The sequence below is a fragment of the Emydura macquarii genome, unplaced genomic scaffold (genome assembly GCF_026122565.2).
Source record: "Emydura macquarii macquarii isolate MOO-44397 ecotype Brisbane River unplaced genomic scaffold, CSIRO-AGI_Emac_v2 contig_2207, whole genome shotgun sequence".
In the NCBI taxonomy this organism is placed as follows: Eukaryota; Metazoa; Chordata; order Testudines; family Chelidae; genus Emydura; species Emydura macquarii.
In genome coordinates this window covers 3,514,043-3,534,844 of record NW_027132344.1, presented here as the reverse complement: position 1 = coordinate 3,534,844, position 20,802 = coordinate 3,514,043, and the positions used below count along the sequence as shown (strand labels likewise).

Genomic DNA, 20,802 nt, shown 5'->3' with positions numbered 1-20,802 from the left:
CGGCGCCGCTCGCCTTCCCGGCATTCACGGACCCCGGCGCCCACGCAGGCGGGAGAGGCTCAGCGCCGCTCCAGATCACCGGTGCGCAGTCCGGCACGGTCGCGAGACTACCACTCCCAGCACCGATCGTGCTCGTTGTCCATGGGAGGTGACACTCGGCACTGGTCACGACCCTCCACCCTGGTGCCGTGGCAACCAGCACCGAGACATGAACGCTGCTCCCGGTCCGCGGTGCATAGCCCGGCGCGGATCCCGGTGGCTGAGAAGTCCCAGCCCTCTCGGCATCAGTCCAGATCCCCGGCCTATAGCCCGTCGCATGCCCCGCACGTCTCCCCGCGGACATGGCACTGCTCCTGATCCCGTAGCCCCAGGGACCTGGGCACTCTGAGACCTGAATCCCCGGGCCTGGAAACCGCCATGGCACCAGAGGACTGCCGGCACCATTATGTATCCTACGGTGCCAAGAGCCGCAGGCACCAGTCCCGCTCGAGATCGCCCAGCCGGGTATGAGCCACGGCACCAAAGGCCCCGGCACCGGTCGAGACCACGGCACCGCATCACCAGTCTCACTCCTCAGCACCCAGAGGACATGGCTGGGATAGTTACTGTTCCGGGTCCCCGACACGCAGCCCAGCGCGGGCTCCGGCACCGAAGCGCTTGGCACTAAGCGAGCCTTCGGCACCGCACCACTGTGACCGCTCCAGCGATATCAGTAGGGGGCGCAGTTGCGAGCGGCGCCACTCCAGATCTCTGGAAGGCAAACACATATCCCTAATTTAGGAGGCAAGCACACTAACTCAACACTAACACACTAACTCAACAGACCTTGTAGGCTTGAGTGACACACAGTGAACAGTACTGGAATCTTATTGTATAGATATGATCCTAAGAAATCTCAGGGTAAATGCATAAAAGTCCCAGCAGAGTTCTCTTACAGTATTTGGGCTTGCATATAGAGGGAAATAGACCAGAATATCTACTATGATTTATGCTATTCTGAAATAGCTCTTAATGTGGGCACTCTTATTGTGGAATTTTATTGATTTTTATCACCTGTGGGTGATTATTATAAGCTATGCTCTTTGACTTTTTTTTAAAATGGGGATAAGTTTTTGTTTTGTGAGCAGTGATTGTCATATATCACTTTGCTTTTCATTACTTCCCTTCCAGGCCCTTATGTGAAGCTTTTTTCAATGTGAAACAAGACCATTTTTAATACACTGTGTATGCCAGATGCACCAGTTTTCAGTGTATTGGAAAACTTCCTAAAGTTGGATCAAAAAACTTAATTCCTGGTGGTGCATAGTTGAATAACTATTTATGTAATTTATTCATTCATGGTAGGAGTTACAAATTGATTCAGAAAGCTAAAGTAATTGAAGACTCTAGTTTATATTCGTAATAGCAAAAGGATTCTTTCAGGTCATCTTTGGCCCCAGATTAAGATTTTGTATAAATGAGCTTTTATGAAACCTAAAACAAATGCAAATTTTCCCAAGAGTTAAAATATATATTCTGTGGAAAGAGCTTTATAGAAATATGCTCCTCTGCACTGCTTGCAGCATTGTGCTAGTGCATGGGAACTTGAAAGGATAGTTTATTAAAAACTGATTTATAAGCAAAGTGAACTGGACTTCTCTTCATTGTCCAAAATCCGAAAAAAGCAATAAACAAACAATGAAAATATATAATATTTTTAAAAATCAGTTATCTTCTGCCTGTTACCAGTATGGTGGTGATAGTTCCCAGGGGAATGCCTATAAAGAAATAAAAATATCAGTTGTGAGGCGATTTGTTCTTGAAATATGAATTTTAACTTGACAATGCTCTTTTTAAATACAGATGAGTAAATTTCATACTAGCATTTGAGGCTAGATATCACAGTGGTCCCTTCTGGTTTTATAATCTATGACTCTTATGAAATTTGTTATGCCAATTTTGTTATGTATTGTGTTAAGTGTGGTTCCATGGTTACATTAGGCTAGAAATATGAGTAGGAATTGTCTCAGATACATTTTGCCTTTTGGTTCTGAAGTATATGACTACGATTTTGTTTCTGAAAAAGATAACTTTGTGGATCTCTCAGCAATTTGAACTCCACTGGAAAAGATTCAGTTTGAGTTTAGTAGGCATAGCAGACTGATAATTAATGTAGCAATGGCTGTGATTTCACTGAGTATGCCTGTTGACAGTTTTCTACTGTGCAATTTGTTATGAAAGCATGTGTTATAGTACTCAATTAAAAAACTTGCATGATGACACAAACGTCAAACTTTAGATGAATAAGGCTATTGATGTCTGTTAAATAGGCCAACCTCTTTATTTTGATTCCTTGTTTTTACAAGAGAAAATACATATAAATCAGATGAAAACCAAAGGTAACAAAGTTCAATACTGTTTTACAGCCACATTCCCTTACTGACACTTTTTCATGTAGGAAGTAATAAATAGAGTTTAATTCAGGTTTTCAATATAGATAACTAATCACAAAAACATATTTTGGATCTGCATTGCTGAATGGTTTAACAAGATATAGTAATTGTTCATAACAAATACAAACTTAGCAATGATTGGAAGACTTTTTTGGATCTTCAGATTTGCCAGTCCAGATTGAGGGATTGCAGGTTTTCTGTTCAAAATTTACTGACTGTAACACTAACAAAATAGTAATCAGATTTTTGGGAGCAAAAGGCTTGTTTCCCACTCCTCTCTTTTCCAAATTGGTCTTTTGCCTCCAATAGACACTTATTCCTTCAGGATCTGAAGACAATTATCACCAGCTGGTGACTGACCTGGAATGTAAGACTAGTAAAAGCATACTAATGTAACCTATTTCTATGTTTGCTTCAGTAAAGTATTGCTGAGTCTGCTTGTTAGTTTTTAATCTTGCAATCTCTTCCTCTTAAAGGGTTAGGGAGAATTGCCAAATGCTAACAGGAATCATATGGCAGTGTACACAGGTAAATGCCAACTGCCCACTTCCTCCCTACTGTTTTCTTGTGTACCACAATTTAAGATTTCATTATATTTTTAAAACTGACCTTTCTGATTGTGAAATGTGGATTTAGCAGTGCTGAATTTGTGCTGGAGCTTGCCAGGGCTGAGCTGCGGCACCTCTAGACTTAGTGGTTCATAGCTCTGGCACTAATGGGCTTGCTGCATCAGTTATGAATACAAAAAAAATTGCTTGAGCCCTGGCACCTCATTGTTTGAACCAGGGCACCTCTTTCATTCAAATGAAGCACTGGAAGTCAGATGTAACAATAATGTAGTGTTATCCTGAGCCTTCAGAGAAACTGGAACAATAACTAAGAAAGGGGTGAACGTTCTCTATTGGGCACTACATTTAATTGTAATGTTGTCAATCAGCTTTTTATTAAATGAATTTTCTTCTGAGATGAGTACCTGCTGCTTGGTCATGCCAATACTGACTGGTTTTCTGTCTTTAGCCTACATCTCTGAAGTAGAATGTGAGTTCCACAGCGCGCCCCCTTTCCTTTCTGTCAGCTGTTTTCCAGTTCCTCTTACTGATATGTTTGAGGTTTGGCAGGCACATTTAGAGTTCATACTGTTATAGGTGAGGAGACATAAGACTGAGACACAAGAATGTGTGTGGGCCAGAGGCTGTGAGGAAAATGGACAGCATTTGTAGCATATGGAGTGTCGTCTTCTTCTCCAGAGGTGCCAGTGTAACTCCCATTGCATTCATGAGAGCACCACACAAGAATCAAGCTCCCAAAAGAGCATGTCTGGGTTCTTGACTCTCCATGTTTATGAGAACTGCTTGCATCAAGAAAAAAAGATGGAGAAACCAGACTGCTAAACTAGTAGACATAGTGTTAATTGTCCAGGAAATGCAGAACATTTAAGCCAGATTAAACATTTACTTTTAATTACTGGAGTTATACTGGCTAAATAAAAACAACTGACAAAGAATTAATACATTCAGTTCTTATGTAATTTTTCAACAAGAAAGTAATCTATATTAACCGTTATTGAGTATTGATATTTTGATTTGATCCTTTTGGCTTCCAAAGCAAAGTACGGCAAAGCATCAGCTTCCTGTTTTTACTGTAAAGTAGTAAATGCTTTTTCAATAAAAATATAAAGGACCAAACTGTAAAACTGCTGAATTTTTTAAGACCATTTACATTTTCTAGTCATTTGCTACTTCTCTGTAGGGAAAGAAAGGGTGTTTTATTCATCAGTGCATAGATCTATTTTGGGATCCTTCCATCAGCTTTGTGGAGGCTGGTAATTTGGTATCTGAATTCCTTCCTATGTTTTATTAAATTATTGTAAGATTCAACATAAATAGAAGGAAAGAAGCATTCAGTAAGATGGTGGAAACCTAAATATTTTTTTCATTAAAGTAATCATTGATCTTTGTGTGACCTGTTTTCCTAGGTTCTTTTAATTTTAATGTTTTCTTTCTTGCTAAGATAATTAAAAATCTGAGCTTTTTTTTACTTGTGACAAGAAATCAATTCAGTTTCTTAATTTTAGGTTTCAAAGAAATAAAAAAGGAATCTTTGAGCAATAGAACATTGAACTGTCAAAATGAGTTGAAAACAAATTGACTGCATCATTGACTCTATTTTTATAATTCTTACATGACTGACCACTGGATGGTCAACATCTTATAATGGCCCTACCAAATTCAAGGTCCATTCTACTCAATTTCATAGCCATGGGATTTGAAAATTGGTCAATTTTACAATTTAAGATGTTTCATTTGAAATTTCAGGTTTTTGTAACCGTGGGGGTCCTGACCCAAAATAGGGTGGGGGGGGGTGTGGCAGGATTACCACCCTCACTTCTGTACTGCCTTGAGAGCTGGGTGGTGAGTCTGATCTCCCCTGTGCTGCTGGGAGTGCCCCAGGCCGGCTGAGACTAGCAGCTAGGAGCCCCTGTCTGGGATGCTCCCAGCAGCATGCGGGAGATCAGATTTCACAGGGAAGGGCCAATTTCATGGTCCTTGATGCATTTCATGGCCATAAAATTGATAGGGCCCTACTTATAAATCCTACCTTGAGTTGCTAGTGAGGCTTGTGTAATCACGTCTATTTTTGTTTCACCCCTTGTGGTGCGGGGAGAGTGGTACATGTTGAATTAGTGACTTGGAGTGTTTTAGTTAATTGAATAGTATTTGCATAAAGTTTTGTTCAGTTTTCCCTTCTATTTAAGTTTTAATCCCTTATATATAAAAAGTTTCACTGATGGGGCATGAACACAAGTTGAAAAAAAAATCACCTAGCCATGTGGTCTGCAAATGATTTAATATTTTGGTTGGAAAAATAAAAAATTAAGAAAATGCCTCATACATAGCTAAAGTTAACAGACATATTTTAAAAAATGCCTCCTTAAAGCTAGTCATGTAAATCAATAGTTAGGCACCTAAATAAGTGACTTAATTTTTCGGAAGGGCTGAGCTTTTCAAAAGTTCCAAAAGGCTTTGATTAAATCCATTTCTGAAAATCTTGGACAATGGTTTTTGTGCAGTGACTACTACTACTGGTATTGTAAGAATCCAAGGAATATCTTCTTCACAAGGTTTTCAATAAAGGCTTATTGCTGCAACTGCAAAAACATGCTGTGACTGCTTCTTTTACATTGTGTAACAAAGGGTCACAGAATAAGAAGAGTGGATTATAAAGCTTTGAAATACTACAAGAAGACATAGGCATTGCTTTTTAAAAAATATTTTCTTTGATTTCTTCCATAATCAGTCTGATACAGTTTTATTTTGAAATGTGGTGAATCAAACTATAAAATGACTTCTTGCTGAGCCTTATCTCCTTTCCCCTCCCCCAAGTCCCTGTAAGTTTTAGGAGGTCTGTTATTCCCTTCTACCTTTCCACAGGCCTTATGCCTGTGGGATCCCCATGAATTATAAGGGGGTGAGGGTGGTAGGTATGTGGAGAAGGAGGGCTATGGAGGGCACTGAGGGTGATGTCAACGAGCATGAAGATTAAATGGAAGAGCTAAGGTGCAGTTCCTTGCTGCAGGAGACAGTGCTTTTCTGCTTTTTCCACTCAAAGAACCTCCTGAGGAACTTCCCTCAGATGATCCTCAGTGAGTCCTACTGCTATAAACTGTGAAAGACTGAGGACTTGTCTACACAAAACAGACAAAGGGTGTGATTTCTGAAGTGTACTACCAAGTTGCACATTCATTGGTCCACGTAGATGCTGCTGGTGCATACTAAAGATTCCCTAGCACACTTTTTAACATAGTACTATTTGAAGCAATCCTACGTTAAAGTGTGCTAGGGAATCTTTACTGTACACCAGCACGTTATACATCGACCAGTTAATGTACAGCATGTTAATGCACTTTAGAAATCATATCCCATAGGATGCATTATTCCACCATTGCAGACAAGCCCTGAGTTTACAAGCTAAATGGGTGTCATTTCCCTCTGTAGTTCTGAGCTGTTCTGAATACTTCCTTTCCACTCCTGTGCTCCTGTCAGTCCCTATGAACACAGCCAGAGACCTTCATTCACCCCCATGCTTACCTCAGGATACTGTGCCTCTATTGCAAGGTCAGCATGCAGACCAGAAACAGTCTGGGGTCTGCGCTGTTCCTGTAAGCCAAGGGTGCTGTTTCGCCCCCTCCCAGCCCATCCACTGGGAGGGGGAAGCTGTTTTCACCACCCTTCTCTCCTCCTTCCCCCTCCCTCCTTCCCCCCAAAAGAAAGCTCCCTGCTAATGCTACTAGAAACTGAAGGTTGCAGCCAAAGCCTGTCCTGGAGCTGGAGTGGGAGTCAGCTGCACTCTTGAGGAGTTTTAAAGCGCCACAGCCTGCGCACCCATGCAGCCCAAGCTTTGCCCGTGGCTGCACTCCTGGATCCTGCCAGCACCTCTGGGAGTGCAAGGGGTATGGGAGGGAGAGGTGCTGGCAGCCGGCTGGCACCAACCCGCAGCTACATGCTGCCTCTGGAGTGTGGCAAGAAGTGCACTGAGCAGGGCAAGCCCTGGGGAGAGGCAGCTGAGGGCTGGGACTTGTGGTGTCAAGGGTGCAGGGCAGCGCCTCCCCTCCGCCCCCCAGTTCAGCCCAAAGGCAAGAAACTGGAATAGAGCAGGGAGCTGCTTGCAAACCAGGCGCAGCTGCCACCTTTTTAGACATCTCTCCCAGCCTCAGCTGGAAGACAGATTGCAGGATACTGTACCATAGTGTTTTGTTCAACCTTACAAACAACCTCCATTCCTGAGGCGTTCGTATCTTTGAAGTTCTACTGTATTTTGTTTTCTCATTGTTCAGTGAAAGACTCCATGACTTGTTTACTGCACACTATTCAAATCCTGCTCTAAAAACAATTATTTTCCCATGGGCTATCTTGATACTACTAACTAAGCAACAGTTCTTATTTAGCTGCCTGGGTTGACTGGCAGGAAGCATTAGACCATTTTGTGTATTATTCTGTGCAAAACAAACTGACAAAACTAATAGTATCAAGAAGTTGTTTTTGAACTGTTTTGTTCCTTCTTTTCTAAACACGGTATTTTAACTAGCTAATTATGTATTCAAAATATTAAATGGATAATGCATCTTAACGCCAAAGAGAAAATAAATGTAAAATTGGATGGGGGGGGAGGGACGGGGAGAAAGAAAAAGGAAGAAATATACAAGAAAGAAACTTGATATGAGTCAACAGTGTGCCCTTGTTGCCAAGAAGGCTAATGGCATATTGGGCTGCATTAGTAGGAGCATTGCCAGCCGATTGAGGAAAGTGACTATTCCCTTCTATTCAGCACTGGTGAGGCCAGGTTTGGAGTATTGTGTCCAGTTTTGGGCCCCCCACTACAACAAGGATGTGGACAAATTGGAGAGAGTTCAGCGGAGGGCAACGTAAATTACATGGGGCTGGGTCACATGACTTATGAAACGATGTTGAGGGAACTAAGCTTGTTTAGCTTGCAGAAGAGAAGAGTAAGGGGGGATTTGATAGCAGCCTTTAACTACCTGAAGGGGGGTTCCAAAGAGGATGGAGCTAGGCTGTTCTCAGTGGTGGCAGATGACAGAACAAGGAGTAATGGTCTCAAGTTGCAGTGGGAATGATCTAAGTTGGATATTAGAAAAAACTTTTTTACTAGGAGGGTGGGGAACTCCACTGGAATGGATTACCTAGGAAGATGGTGGAATCTCCATCCTTAGGGGTTTTTAAGACCGGGCTTGACAAAACCCTGGCTGGGATGATTTAGTTGGGGTTGGTCCTGCTTTGAATAGCAGGTCGGACTAGATGACCTCCTGAGGTCCCTTCCAGCCCTAATCTTCTATGATTCTGTGATAGTATATGCAATCTTTATGGAGAACAAGGGAAAGATAAGCTGTGCCTGTATAGGTTTGTACTGTATTAGCCTTTTAATAACAAAAAAGATAATTTGTTTAAAAAACTTTAACTTAACAGTGAAGTAGAGTTAACTTTGCACTTTTGAGAAGCTAGCATGGAAGATCACCACTGAATTATAGATGGATGGTTGGAACATCCACCAACTAGATCAAATGGATGAAATAGAGTGAGATCGGGATGCTGCTGCTGTGTGATCAGATTGGGGATCTAAAAAAAGGAGGGGAGGGGAGCTGACAGGCTGGCAAAGTGAAGAACAAACAATGAAGGGAAGATTGGGAGAGAAAGGGTCACTGAAACCTGAAGTACTTAGCTTGGGTGGTGTGGTCCCAGGAGGCACGCTATCACTCACTGGGAGTGTTTTGTGTTCACTGAAGCCCTCCTTCCCTTTCTCTACACCTCAAAAGAGAAAGAAAAGAAAATATGTGTGTATTTACCTACAAACACATTTTCTTACTAGTATTAGTGGGAATCCACAGCTTTAGTCACAGAGGCATTGCTGATATCTTGGTACTAAAGGGCTAAATAATTAAAGTTGAACTATAATGCCAAACTCCATTTATTCATTCATACAAATTATTCAAAAGAATTTGGAAAAGATGACATGTATTTTTTTTATAAATCAGTAGTGCTGCCAAGTCTGACACGGCTACAACTACAATAACTCCTCTGAATGATGCAGATAACAAAAAGGTTCTGTATTAATTAGCTCTGAAATTAAAGTTTATATTGTACTTCATTCCAAAACGTTTATGGTGTTAGCCTGTACTACAACTAGTTTCCTCATAATTACCATGTCATCTAAATTCTTCTAACACTGAAGTTAACAGGAGGATATTGCAATTAACTTAACTTAATAGAGGTTCAGCCTTCAGTCCTTCAGCCTTCCACAAAAGAACAGTTTTATTTTTCTACTTGTTCAGAGACTGTAGGCCCAAAGTTTTCAACACAATTGTTTTTATATAAGGACACTATTTGGGGGTGAAGGGTGGGGAAGGAGTGCAAGTGTTTTCAAAAGTAAGTAACCAGAAATTTTTTTCCTTCTAGAAAAACTGATTGCTTATCAACGGGAATTTCATGCTTTGAAGGAACGTCTTCGCATTGCTGAGCATAGAACCCTGCAGCGTTCCTCCGAGCTAAATGCCATCTTGGAGCAATTCAGACGAGCAGTAGCAGAAACAAATGGAAGTAAGGATACATTAAACACTTTTTCAGGTACAAGCCATTGTAGGTGTATTTTGGGGGTTTTTTTAAGCTTAATGTTTACATCTCTGGATTACTGATGTCTCTTGTATATAGTTATTAAAAGAAAAAAAAATCCTAAAAAAACCTGGCTCCTTGGAAACCATCTAACTGTGCATATAACTAGTCTATGTAACAGCATGTTCCTATCTCTGCTACTTCTCCCCCTTCCTTCATCCTCCATTCCCTCTGGTTATATCCACTTATTGTATTGTATTTTAAATTAGACTGTGGTCTCTTCAGGAACTATGTACTTGTGTAGGTGTCTAGCAAAATAAGTTTGGGGCTTGTGGGTGCTACTTAATACAGGCAATTTGGCAGCAATTTGTATAACATTTTTACGCATTTCAAGCTAAAACTGATGAGCAATTTTAAAAAAGAGGAAACCAGAAAACTGTAAATGAGGCAATTTTCCATACATTTTTAAAAGTGAACTGAAATGCTTTTTAAATAAATAATACTGGTTAAGACTCTAAATCATTAGTATAATACTTGATAAGAACTAAAAATTACAGCTCACTACATGTTAAAAGTAGAATGAAATCTTTTTTACGTTCCAAAATCTGATTTTGGGATTCTGTGTTTCTAAATTTTGCCTTTTTAAGAAATTCAAAGTAACTTTTCTTTTTAAAAGATTGTCTTTTAAGCAATTCAAAATGTAATAAGTAGCAGCAAACATTTGTTACCCTTTTCTGCAAAACAGATAATCAAATACTTAAAAATTATTATACCTCATCCTTTTTATCAAATTGTGAGGCTAATCCTCAAAATTAACAAGAGCTGTATATGGAAAGATTATTAGGCTGTAGCCTAGCACAACCATATTGCAACAGTTTTGCCACTGTTTCTGTTTTGAAGTATATTTCCCTGACATTAAGAGTTTTTTACTTGTCTGTAAAAAGTCAAAATTGCCAAAATAATTTTATTCCAAAGGACCTCAGTTTATAGCTATTTAAGCCAATGCTCCCTGATTTTTTTTCATATGAGAAGAACATCTAAAACCAATTTGATCTACCTGATTGCTAGATTAATTATTTGAGGTCTATTGTTACTTCCTAGTTGTACTATAGAATGTTGAAAAACTTCGACAAGTAGTGTCTTTTGTAGAAAGATGAGTCTACTCAGTAGTCTACTGCTCATATCTTAGGTCCTCCAGCCAGGTACTGATTAAAAATTGTCCCTTGGTACGATAATGCCTCACTCTTCTAGATTTCAGGAACATTGGGGACAAATTCCCTTTTTTCCCCCCCTCCCAATCTGCAGGTAACCTGTCTTGTGATTTTTCTCTCTGATGTGTACATTGCCATTGTTAACTATGTCATTGTGAGCTCTACGCTGGACTAATACAGTGCATTCTCCATAATGGTCTAACACTGTGGAACATGTAGAAGCTAAAGCTCATGCAGAATTAGAGATGGGCCTGAGCCATAAAGTTTGGATCTGGATCTTAATCTGAATTTACAACAATCCTAAACTTTGTGAATCTGGAGTTTTAGTTCCATAAGAAATAACTCCAGGTACACCATTGCTGAACCTTGTGAAAGTTCTATAAGAGATAATATTATACCAGTTCTCCAAAACTGCACTGTCTTTTTTCAGTTCACTTCTTGGTGCAATTAAAAGTAGTAATACACATTTTCAAACCCTACATGGCTTGGGCCTAGCTGCCTGAAAAACAGTCTTCCCTCACATGTGCTGCCCTGCCCACTGAGGTCAGCTGTTGTATTCTCACTAATAACCTCAGATTTGAACAAATAGTGACAGTGTGTTTTTAGTGGAGAACCTTCTACTCTGTAATTTACTTACCACATTGGTCTGACAGAAACCAAGTTGAGACTTTTTGGGCATAACATAAAGCTAACTCTTCATTGTGGTTTTTTTCTGGGGGAAGTATGGCCTAGGTATAATTAGTTTTAGCATTGTAATTTTGGGATTAGTGCCTCTTATTTTGGGTTGACACTGGTTCACCAATTCTTGTGTTAAATTTAATGAATTGTAAGTGTGCCCAGAGATTACTATGATAGTATATTTTAATTAAAATATAAATAGTCAAATCTATGTTGTATTTGTTTAGTACCTTAGATCTAGAAGGAATCCAAATTGCTTTGCAGATCCTGTTGTTATTCATCCACCCTGGAATACATTTGGGTGAACTTCCAGGCCTATTTCTGTAATTGAATCTGCAGAGAAAATTTTGGTGGGGAAAGTGTAATCACCAAAATTGAAATTTAGCCCACACATGGAAGCTAACTTTATTCACTGCACTTTTTACAAGGTCCTTTTCAAGACTATAAGTAGTCAGGAGTTTAGTTTTAGATTTCATCCAAAAAAAGGCACCTCCAGTTGTGTAGGAAGCACTGAGAAAGATTGATACCTACAGAGTCACCATTACTTCTACGGTAAGTAGGTTTTCTTTGGAAGTCTTCAAACCTGTTTCTGACCTGACCTGATTTTTATGAGACTCATGAGATCTCAAAGGTAAATATGAGGTGCTATGACTTTTTTCTAATTAAAAAGTTTGGCTACCGTTTTCATATTTAATTTAAGAGTTGACACATACTGGCAAGGGGATTTCAAAGCTGATATTTATACTCCATTGTTGAAGCACCTTAAGAACAGGTTTAACTTTAGGATTTAACCCCAGTAAATAATTTATATGCATAGTTTTGTGGGGGGATCTGCTTTTATTACAAAAAGTATATCCAAATGTAATTCCTGGACTGTTTCACCATATTCTGTGTGAAGACCTATTTTATGCAATATATTTGTGTGCAATGTATGTAAAAACGTGCATGCAATTTTGAAGTTATTTATTTGAGGAGTAAATTATTGCTTTCTGATGAGCCTCTGAGAGAGTAGGTACAGATTTTGAATTTTTTGGATATAATAGGCCCGTAATAATTTATAATATAAAGACACACCCAAGGTAAAAATTTATGGAGGGTTTAACTTAAGGTGAGTTCTTTCCTCTCTGTCCTTGGTCACAGCATATTGTAACTCACATGCAATTATGTAAGTATGATGTTCCTGTTTCCAGCAAAACTATTAAATATCAACCTTACTCATAACTATTTTAAAAAATAAAAGATTTTAGTTCCCTACTATACAAATCTGAAAAATGGTTCCTAACTCAAACAAAGCAAGAATGAATGATCAGGCTTGGAATTGCGTATGATTTATTGCTGCAAAAACATATAACCTCTCTGATGGATTTTCCACATTATTGGTTTTATATGTGTTTGCAGATGAAACACTGAAATTGTTAAAAGAGTTAACAAGCAGAAAATCTCTTCAGGTGCCAAATATCTACTACCATTTGCCTCATTTGTTGAAGAATGAAGGAAGCCTTCAACCTTCTGTACAGATTGGCCTGGGACGAACAGGAGGTATGCTGGCATAATTTAAATAATACATATGTTAAATATATAAATTTGAAGGACTGCTTAATTTTGTTTTGGTAATATAATTTAATGTATTGTTTGGTAGCTCACAGAATAAAGAACTGTAATTTAATTTGTGTGATATCTCTTAGAACTCTCACTGATTCCAAGATGAAAGGAATTGGCTTCAGTTTTGCTCCTTACTGCTTAATCCCAGATTACACATTACCCCAGGTGCTAAGGTATACAATAAAAAGCACTTCATCAGGATCAATTTGTGTTACCTTCTAATGAGATTTACAAAAATTAACAAGGCATGGAAATATTACAGGCTCTGAAACTAGTTTTCTGACACATCCCTTTTGTCTATTCAGATATATAGGTAACCAAGCATGGATTTAACCCTTTTAGTGTCTGGTGTTCCCACCAATAAATTCCAATATATAACATGGTGGACCTGAAATTATGGACACCTAAGGATAATCGGCTTGGTCATCTCCATAAAAGTTCGACCTTGGTTGGAAGAGAAAAATACTTCTAATATTAGACTACATGTTTCTGCTCTTACTGATTCCTTATACTTTGTAAATACAAATATTCACCAAAACAAGTGTTTAATCCTCAAAAGTTCTGCTCCTTCATCAGTAGACTTCCACATAATTCCACTCTTGGAGCTGCAGCTGTTAAAGCAGATAAAGCCCAACCAGGGTCATGTACTTGGAAGCATGTCTGCGTGTCTATAAGGCATGAAGGCCCGACATATTAATCCGTGTGTGTCTTTCTGCCATCTGATCTGGAATTGCTGATGCTCTCATAATCTAATCTTTATTTTGCTTCCTTGTTTTAATAGTAGTACTTACAATTAATGTGTTTTTTGTGGTCTATGGGTTTGAGTCTGTCCTTGTTTTAACAAGATGCATGCCCATTTATCAAATGTGCAGGATCAAGTCTTGTATTCTCAATCACACACATTAACAAAATGGAAATAAATGTTTTGTATGTATTTAACCAGCAAAGGGGAGGACTCAGACTTTCTTCCATTGGTTTAAGACAACCATATACTATATAAAAATTTAAATAGCCAAAAAAACATTAAAATCAAGGGTCCTAAAAATAGTAGAGAAATTAAGATTTGCTTCACCATCCTTCTCTTTTCCTGTTGTGCCTGCTGGGTAGGCATTTCTACTCAGTGTAGAATTTAACATCACATACCTTTCTGAGAGTTCTGTGGTTTGTAGGCACAAGAGGAGGAGTTAAGAATGCCAATCAGTATTTTCAGCTCAACTTGATTTTGTGTATTTAAAGGTGAGATCCCTTTGAATATAGCTGCTTTAGCCCAGGGTCACTATGCTCTCTCACTACTGGATGCAGTCCTATTCATCTGTTTTATTCCCCCCACTCATTCTGCTCCCAGTGGGAGGGCAGTCCTGTGTATTGGGGATAGGCTAAGGAGTATGAAGATTGAGCAGTCATGTGGAAGATAGGGATAGGTGGATGGGGTTAGCATCAATGTGATTGGAGTCAGAATGGTGGTATTTGGGATAGTTTATGGAAAAGAGGAGATTTTTATAAGTTTTTTCTGCAAAAATTAGTAAATATTTTACTAAAAAAATTACATAGAAGATTAGTTTGTCTGTGAAAACCTGTTGTACCAAATTTGGAGACTAAACTCTGCAAAGGGATTTTATTCTACTTTGTGTACGAGTATGTCTACACTGTCGGCGGCTCTGTCGGCGCTGCTGGATCGATGCCACAGGATTGATTGAGTGGGCAGTGGAGACCCACTCAGTCTATCCTGTAAGTGCTCTCCGGTCGATGCTGTAAATCCACCCCCACGTCTCCCATCAGTGCAGCGCAGTGGAGACGACACGGTAAGTCAAAGTTACTAAGTCGACGGGAGATATGCAAGCTATACTACATAGCTTGCGTATCTGCCTTCGACTGTTGCCGACAGTATAGACCAAGCCTAAGTCTCAGTGCAACCTTAACTGACATCATGGTTGTATGTATCTTAACAATATATATATATTAATATTGTGACACTTTCAGCATTTGCTATTTTTTTTTTTGTTGGCTGTTTCCTCTAAAAATTGATGTTGTTTCTATTAATTGTGTTCCCAATGATACTTGCATGCTTTGACATTGTTTTTGGTTACCATGATATCTCAGCCTCTTAATATTTTGTGTGTATTTCTGAATTAATGCTTTGTTATGTAAAGACGTATATCTTATAACTTGATTGTGCATATGACTGTTTTTATTTAATTTCAGTTTCAATTGTAATGGGAATTCCCACCGTGAAGAGAAAAGTAAAGTCTTATCTTACAGAAACTCTTCACTCCCTTATTGATAAACTGTCTCCAGAAGAGAAACTTGATTGTGTTATGGTTGTCTTCGTAGGAGAGGTAATCACTTATGTGTTTTTTACATTGCTTCTAAGCTTTCTTAATCATTAGTATCATATAGCAGTTTATTATGCAGTTTCTAAGAATTGGTTTGAATATTCTACAAGGACAAATACACTGTGTGATAAAGTCAGGCTGGAGGGCTACAAAAGAGTACTTGAGGGCAGGTATGTCAGCCCAAGAACGTTGAAGGCCCTTTTCCCTGCAGGCAGAGGTGAGGTTACTACAGGTCAATTAGAGGCACCTGTGCCAATTTAAAGGATACTCCAGGCCTACTAAAACCCCACCTCTGCTTGTGAGAAGAGGGGAGAGACACAAGATGCCAGAAGGCTTGTGGCGGTAGGAGGAGAGACTTCCCCAGTATAGGAGAGAGCGCTTCTCTCCAGAAGGAGAGCAGCAAAAGGGGAAAAAAACCCAGGCACCAGCTTGGGGGAAGGGCTGATACCATTCCCCTTCCCACCACGACTGCAGCCCCACCAAAGGAGTCAAGGAAAGTTTCTCTGCTGGGGCCCGAAGGTCAGAGGGGCCTTCCTCAGGCTCAAACCAAGGCCCACCTCGAACACTCTAGGACAAAGACGCTGAGAGGAGAGGCAAAAAGGCTCATCCAGCATGGGGCAGATTTACCCTAGGGCCGTCCCGTCAGGGGAGACAGCCTAGCCAGCAAGACTGAGGGGGTGCTTTGCCACAATTGTTATAGAAAAAAGGTTTTGATTTCATGGTCGTGCATGAAGAGACAGAGTGTATGGTGCGTGTGTTCTGTTGAGATGCATCAACTTGAAGTCCTGTGTATGGAGGATTTTCTGCTCAGTAGAGAGAAGGTGGAGAAAAGTCCAGGAGATTCATCATTTTGCAGATTCTCTGGTGCTTGGTCCCACTGATGGTGGCATGTGTTGAGGCTGGAGAGCACTGCTGCAACTGTTGGACTGAAGTAGTAGCCTCTGCAGAGCTCTAGCTTGGTGGGGAGAATTCCTCTCTTGTACATTGTCCAAGTGCCCAATCCTCCTGCACTGGGTGCTGGGTTGAGGATTTTGTCCATAATGCATAATAGACTGTTGACAAATGTCCAGAAAAACAAAAACAGCAAAACAATAAATTTTTCTTGCTAGAAGATCATTATTTTGTGAACTCAGTCTTTTGGTGGACACCATTTCAAACAGAATTTCATCGGACAGTTTGGAAAGCTGATTTATTGTTGCTGACTATACTACATTTTTCTAGCTCAGATGCTAAGGACAAGGGGGAACCAGTCTCTCTTAGGATTGTATCAGTTGCTGCAAGGGCTGCAAATCTTTTTAGAATTGTATGCTTACCCTGGCAGTTCGTGGCCTAAATTACAGAATGTGGCGGAGTTTATAAAGGACTGATTCTTACCCATCTAACTGTGTAATTTACTCATGAAGTAGTGTGATTTTTTTTTCACCCCTGGGGCTCAAAATCTGCATCCATTAGATGTGAACATTATGAAAACTGTGTCTATTGTATGAGCCTACAGTTGTACGGGGACTGTATTTATTTTAGCTGATATAAACTAGAAACTTTCTAAGTGCAGAGCCAAACTGACATGCAAATGGTCCTAGTACTATTCTCAGAACATGCTGAGAAGTTAGCAAATTCTAAGGCCTCTTTATAAATGTTTTAGAGTACTCCTATTGAAATGTTAAATTAGAACAACATGGGAGTCAATAGGTCATATTGCTCACCATTTTTCCTGCCTCTCACCCATGATCACCAGTCTGGATATTACATTTGGATAGCTCTCAATCTTCAGACATTGCGGCAAATGTTCTTGGAGCATCTAATGCGGATTGATAAGAGTGTAAATGGAATTAAGACTTCAGAATTCATAGTGAATTTATTGCTTCATGCAGATATTTCCTGCATTATATTAAAGATGCTAAAATTACTTCTAGTTAATATTTTTCTCATTTCAAGCTATAAAATGTAGACAGAAGTCTCCCTTTTCTGTTTTGTTTTGCTGGTGTGGTGAAGAAGAGGGATTGTTCTCTGCACTGAAGATAACAATTATCTAATATCCACTTTTCTCCAAACATGAGTCAAGAGATCTGGATTCATTTCCCAGCTTTACCACAGATTTCTAGTGTGACTTTAGACAAATCACATTTCCATGCCTCTGTTTCCCATCTCTGAAATGAGGATAATAATGTTTCCCTTCTTCACAGTAGTGATGAGGATATGACATTCATTCATATTTGTGAGGTGTTCCAAGACTCAATTAATAAAAGCTACACACATGTCTGTAAATAAGTACATTGCAAAATTTAAAACAGCAGCTATAATTTCTCTGCCAGAGGAGGGCTGGACGTGGCTTCATCTGGAGTCAGTCATTGCTGCCCTTTGTATCAACTGTACTCAAGATGTTGCTTAAGAACAACAGAGTGTACTTCTCACACACTTCCTTGTGGGTTGTTGGTCTAGGAGTGAAAGACTAAGGTGAGAACCTGAATTTAGATCCCTGGCATGTCCAAGCATAATGTACTTGCCACTACAACTCTTGCCTGACCTTGTTTTCCTTTTTCTTTTCTTCCTCCTTTTTTCCCATTCTTTTAGCTGTATTTTATATTTTTCTTAAGATCCAGCTTCTTGTGGGCATAGTGTAAAATTTGTCTCAGCTGACTCTCCTTGACAATCAAAACTTTTTACAAAATATTCCTTACTGAGTAAGTCAGGTGTGCTGCAACTTTTTTGCCACCTTCTACAGTCTGAAATTGGTAGCTCTATTAGGAATCTTGTTTCCTTATTTGAAGGACAGGTAACTACTATTTAATTAAAAGCCTCATCTTGCACTACTAAAATCAATGAGGATTTTGCCATTGATTTAATAGAAGCATGATCAGGCTTCTAATGCGTTGTTGGAAGTCTGCAACAGAAAACCTGTACAACCACATGAAAATGTACAACCACATCTAACAGAGAGGAAGATGGTGCCAAATATAACAGTTTGTAATTTCTGGGAATTATATCTGTAGCTCTGGGTCTTTCACTGATTATTGATTTTATTTCATCCAGATATCAGCATAGGGCAACGCTAATTTTCACAATAGCCACAGAATGGCTATGCTGCCTCCACATCGTATTTGTCTGAGGTGTACTTCAGTACCCAGAAGATATTTTTCGGCCATGCCTTAATTCCTTCATTGTTTGTTTGTCTCATTTTTGAGCTGCATTTTATTCCGAAACCTCTTGTAGATTAATATTTTATGCTCATAAATGTTAAGGAATGTCTAGATTTGAAAACATCGATTCTTTATGCTAAGCCAGTAATAGAGCAGGCAGACTCAGAATCTTTGCCTCTTTGCAGTCCTAGGTTGCAGCTGTTCTCCCATTGAAGCCCACAGGGGTTTTGCCATTGACTTCAGGAAGAGCAGGAGGGCACGCTTAATAGTGATGAAGTGATTCAGCTTTTAGGGTCTGCCTTCTCTGGGGTAAGAAATAATACCACCATATAGTTGGAGAAGGATGAGACATAATTAGTTTTTAAAGTGATATAGTCAACTTAAAAACATTTCTGCCTACATTTTTTTTAACCTAGTTACAAGTGACATCTAGCATTACTGTAATTAAAAATTAAATGAAAAAATATTTTTCTCTGCTTTTTCAGTTTTATTTTGCCATATCACCTCCAAATGTGGTCAGTAAAGGTCTGACCCCAGATTCTCCCCGTGAGACACCAAAGTGGCAGTGGCACCAGCAGCTGGAGGTCTCTGCTTGTGAGATACATCCTTTGGGTTGGAGAGTGGTGTGAATTAGACCTGTGCAAGTGCTTTTAATCTGGTTGATTATGTGAGGCAGGACACCCCCCACTCCAAGGGTGAAAAGCCCATTTCTTTACAACAGGCACCAGAGGTGGGGATGGGTGGAGCAGGGAGCCAGTCAAAGCGGAGATCTGTTTTTATACTTACATTTTGGCAAATAACTCCTAGTTCTTCAAGTGCTGGCCCTGATGTGTATTCCACACATGGGTACACATGTGCACCACACATCTGAGATTGGAGATTTCTAGCAAGTGGTGTCCGTTGGTCCATGCCTATAAGATGGTTCTTCTCGTGCTCTGAACCAAAGGGGCAGTGTATACCAACACTCCTTTAGTTCCTTCTTGCTGCTGTGTGGCCTGAGTCGAAATCCTCCATGTCCACAGATTTCTCCGTGCTGCTTTCTTCTTCAAACATGTAAATATATTCTAAATATTTTAGTATTTCATTGTAGTTAGTTTTTAATCTTAGTATAGTTTGCATAACTTAGTTTGTTTCCTTCTCTGGGTGTCTCTCCCTGCGGACAGTGACTATACCCAAAATCCCAGGGTTTAAGACCTGTGTCCTGCCCCTGTTCCTTCTCCGTGAGCGACAAGCACCAACACTGCCTCTGTTGTCTGGGAGAGGCACACATCTCCGCTAAGTGCAGTAGTTGCTGCTAACTTTCTCCTCAAACCCACAAGGCATGATCGCTTTGGCTAGAAAACATCTTTATGAAGAAGACTGAGATCTCAGTCTGATCCTGGCCAAGAGGACCCATGTCTGTACATCGGCAGCAACCAGAGAGCAGCACCCCTCCAAGCATGAGCTCAGGAGCAGAAGCCAGATCTGCTAAGTCTATGGCAGCATCCTGCAGGGCTTCACATGACAAAGGGAGCGCGCATGAGTATACAAATAGATCTCCTTCCAGGTTCTCTTCCTAGAGAAAGGATCCCTCCCCAACTCCATCCAAGTTGGGTGAGTCTTCATGTTTGGGTCCTAAGGATTTAGGCTTGCTTAAACCCTGTGAGCATGTGGACAAAGTGCAAAGGAGAGAGGATCTGCTAGTACCAATGTTGGCTCTGATTCATAAGGCTAAGTATCAGCACCTACTGATGCCATTTAAGAGCTTCTGAGTAGACTCTTCGGCAGTACTGACCAATCCCTGTAAAGACCTGCCATCTACAATGACCATGGATGTGCCAGAGCTGTCAGTCCCAACTAGTGGAATGCTCTAGGACTAACCAAAACTTGCCTCTCACTGGAGGATGTCTTCACTCTATCTTATATTTGGTTTCCTTTTCTTTTGGGTCTAACCCTCCTAAGAAACACTGTGACACCAGAGGAGGAAACTACCTCAAGGAGATGGGAATGTTCCCCTCCTCAGTCCATAGGTAGAAGCTTTCACCCACAGGTACCAATGGCTCTACTGGTTGAGCAGGAACCAGCCTTCTCTTTGGAGGAGTTGGATGCTCAAGACATTCCTTCATGCCCACCTAGGGAGATGAGTTCAGACAGAGAAAGAAGACAATTCAGTCTGTCCTTCATCTAGACACAAGTACCCAAGGGACTGTGATGGTATCTGATGCAGTGGGGTCCCTCTCAACCAGTTGACCATTCATATTAGCCCTATTGAGGCCCATGGGATCCTTATGGCAGGCATCCTGGTTCTG

At 40.1% G+C, this 20,802-nt stretch overlaps 1 protein-coding gene across 4 annotated transcripts in view; it reads left to right on the top strand.

Moving 5' to 3' along the window:
* The window catches only part of MGAT4A (alpha-1,3-mannosyl-glycoprotein 4-beta-N-acetylglucosaminyltransferase A), a 117,347-nt gene that overhangs the window by 26,903 nt on the left and 69,642 nt on the right, over positions 1–20,802 (top strand). For all 4 annotated transcript variants that reach the window (XM_067559996.1, XM_067559997.1, XM_067559998.1 and 1 more), the window contains exons 3-5: positions 9,401–9,568; positions 12,841–12,981; positions 15,247–15,380. In XM_067559996.1, the coding sequence (XP_067416097.1) occupies positions 9,401–9,568; positions 12,841–12,981; positions 15,247–15,380 (443 nt within the window). The remainder of the gene's footprint in view (positions 1–9,400; positions 9,569–12,840; positions 12,982–15,246; positions 15,381–20,802) is intronic.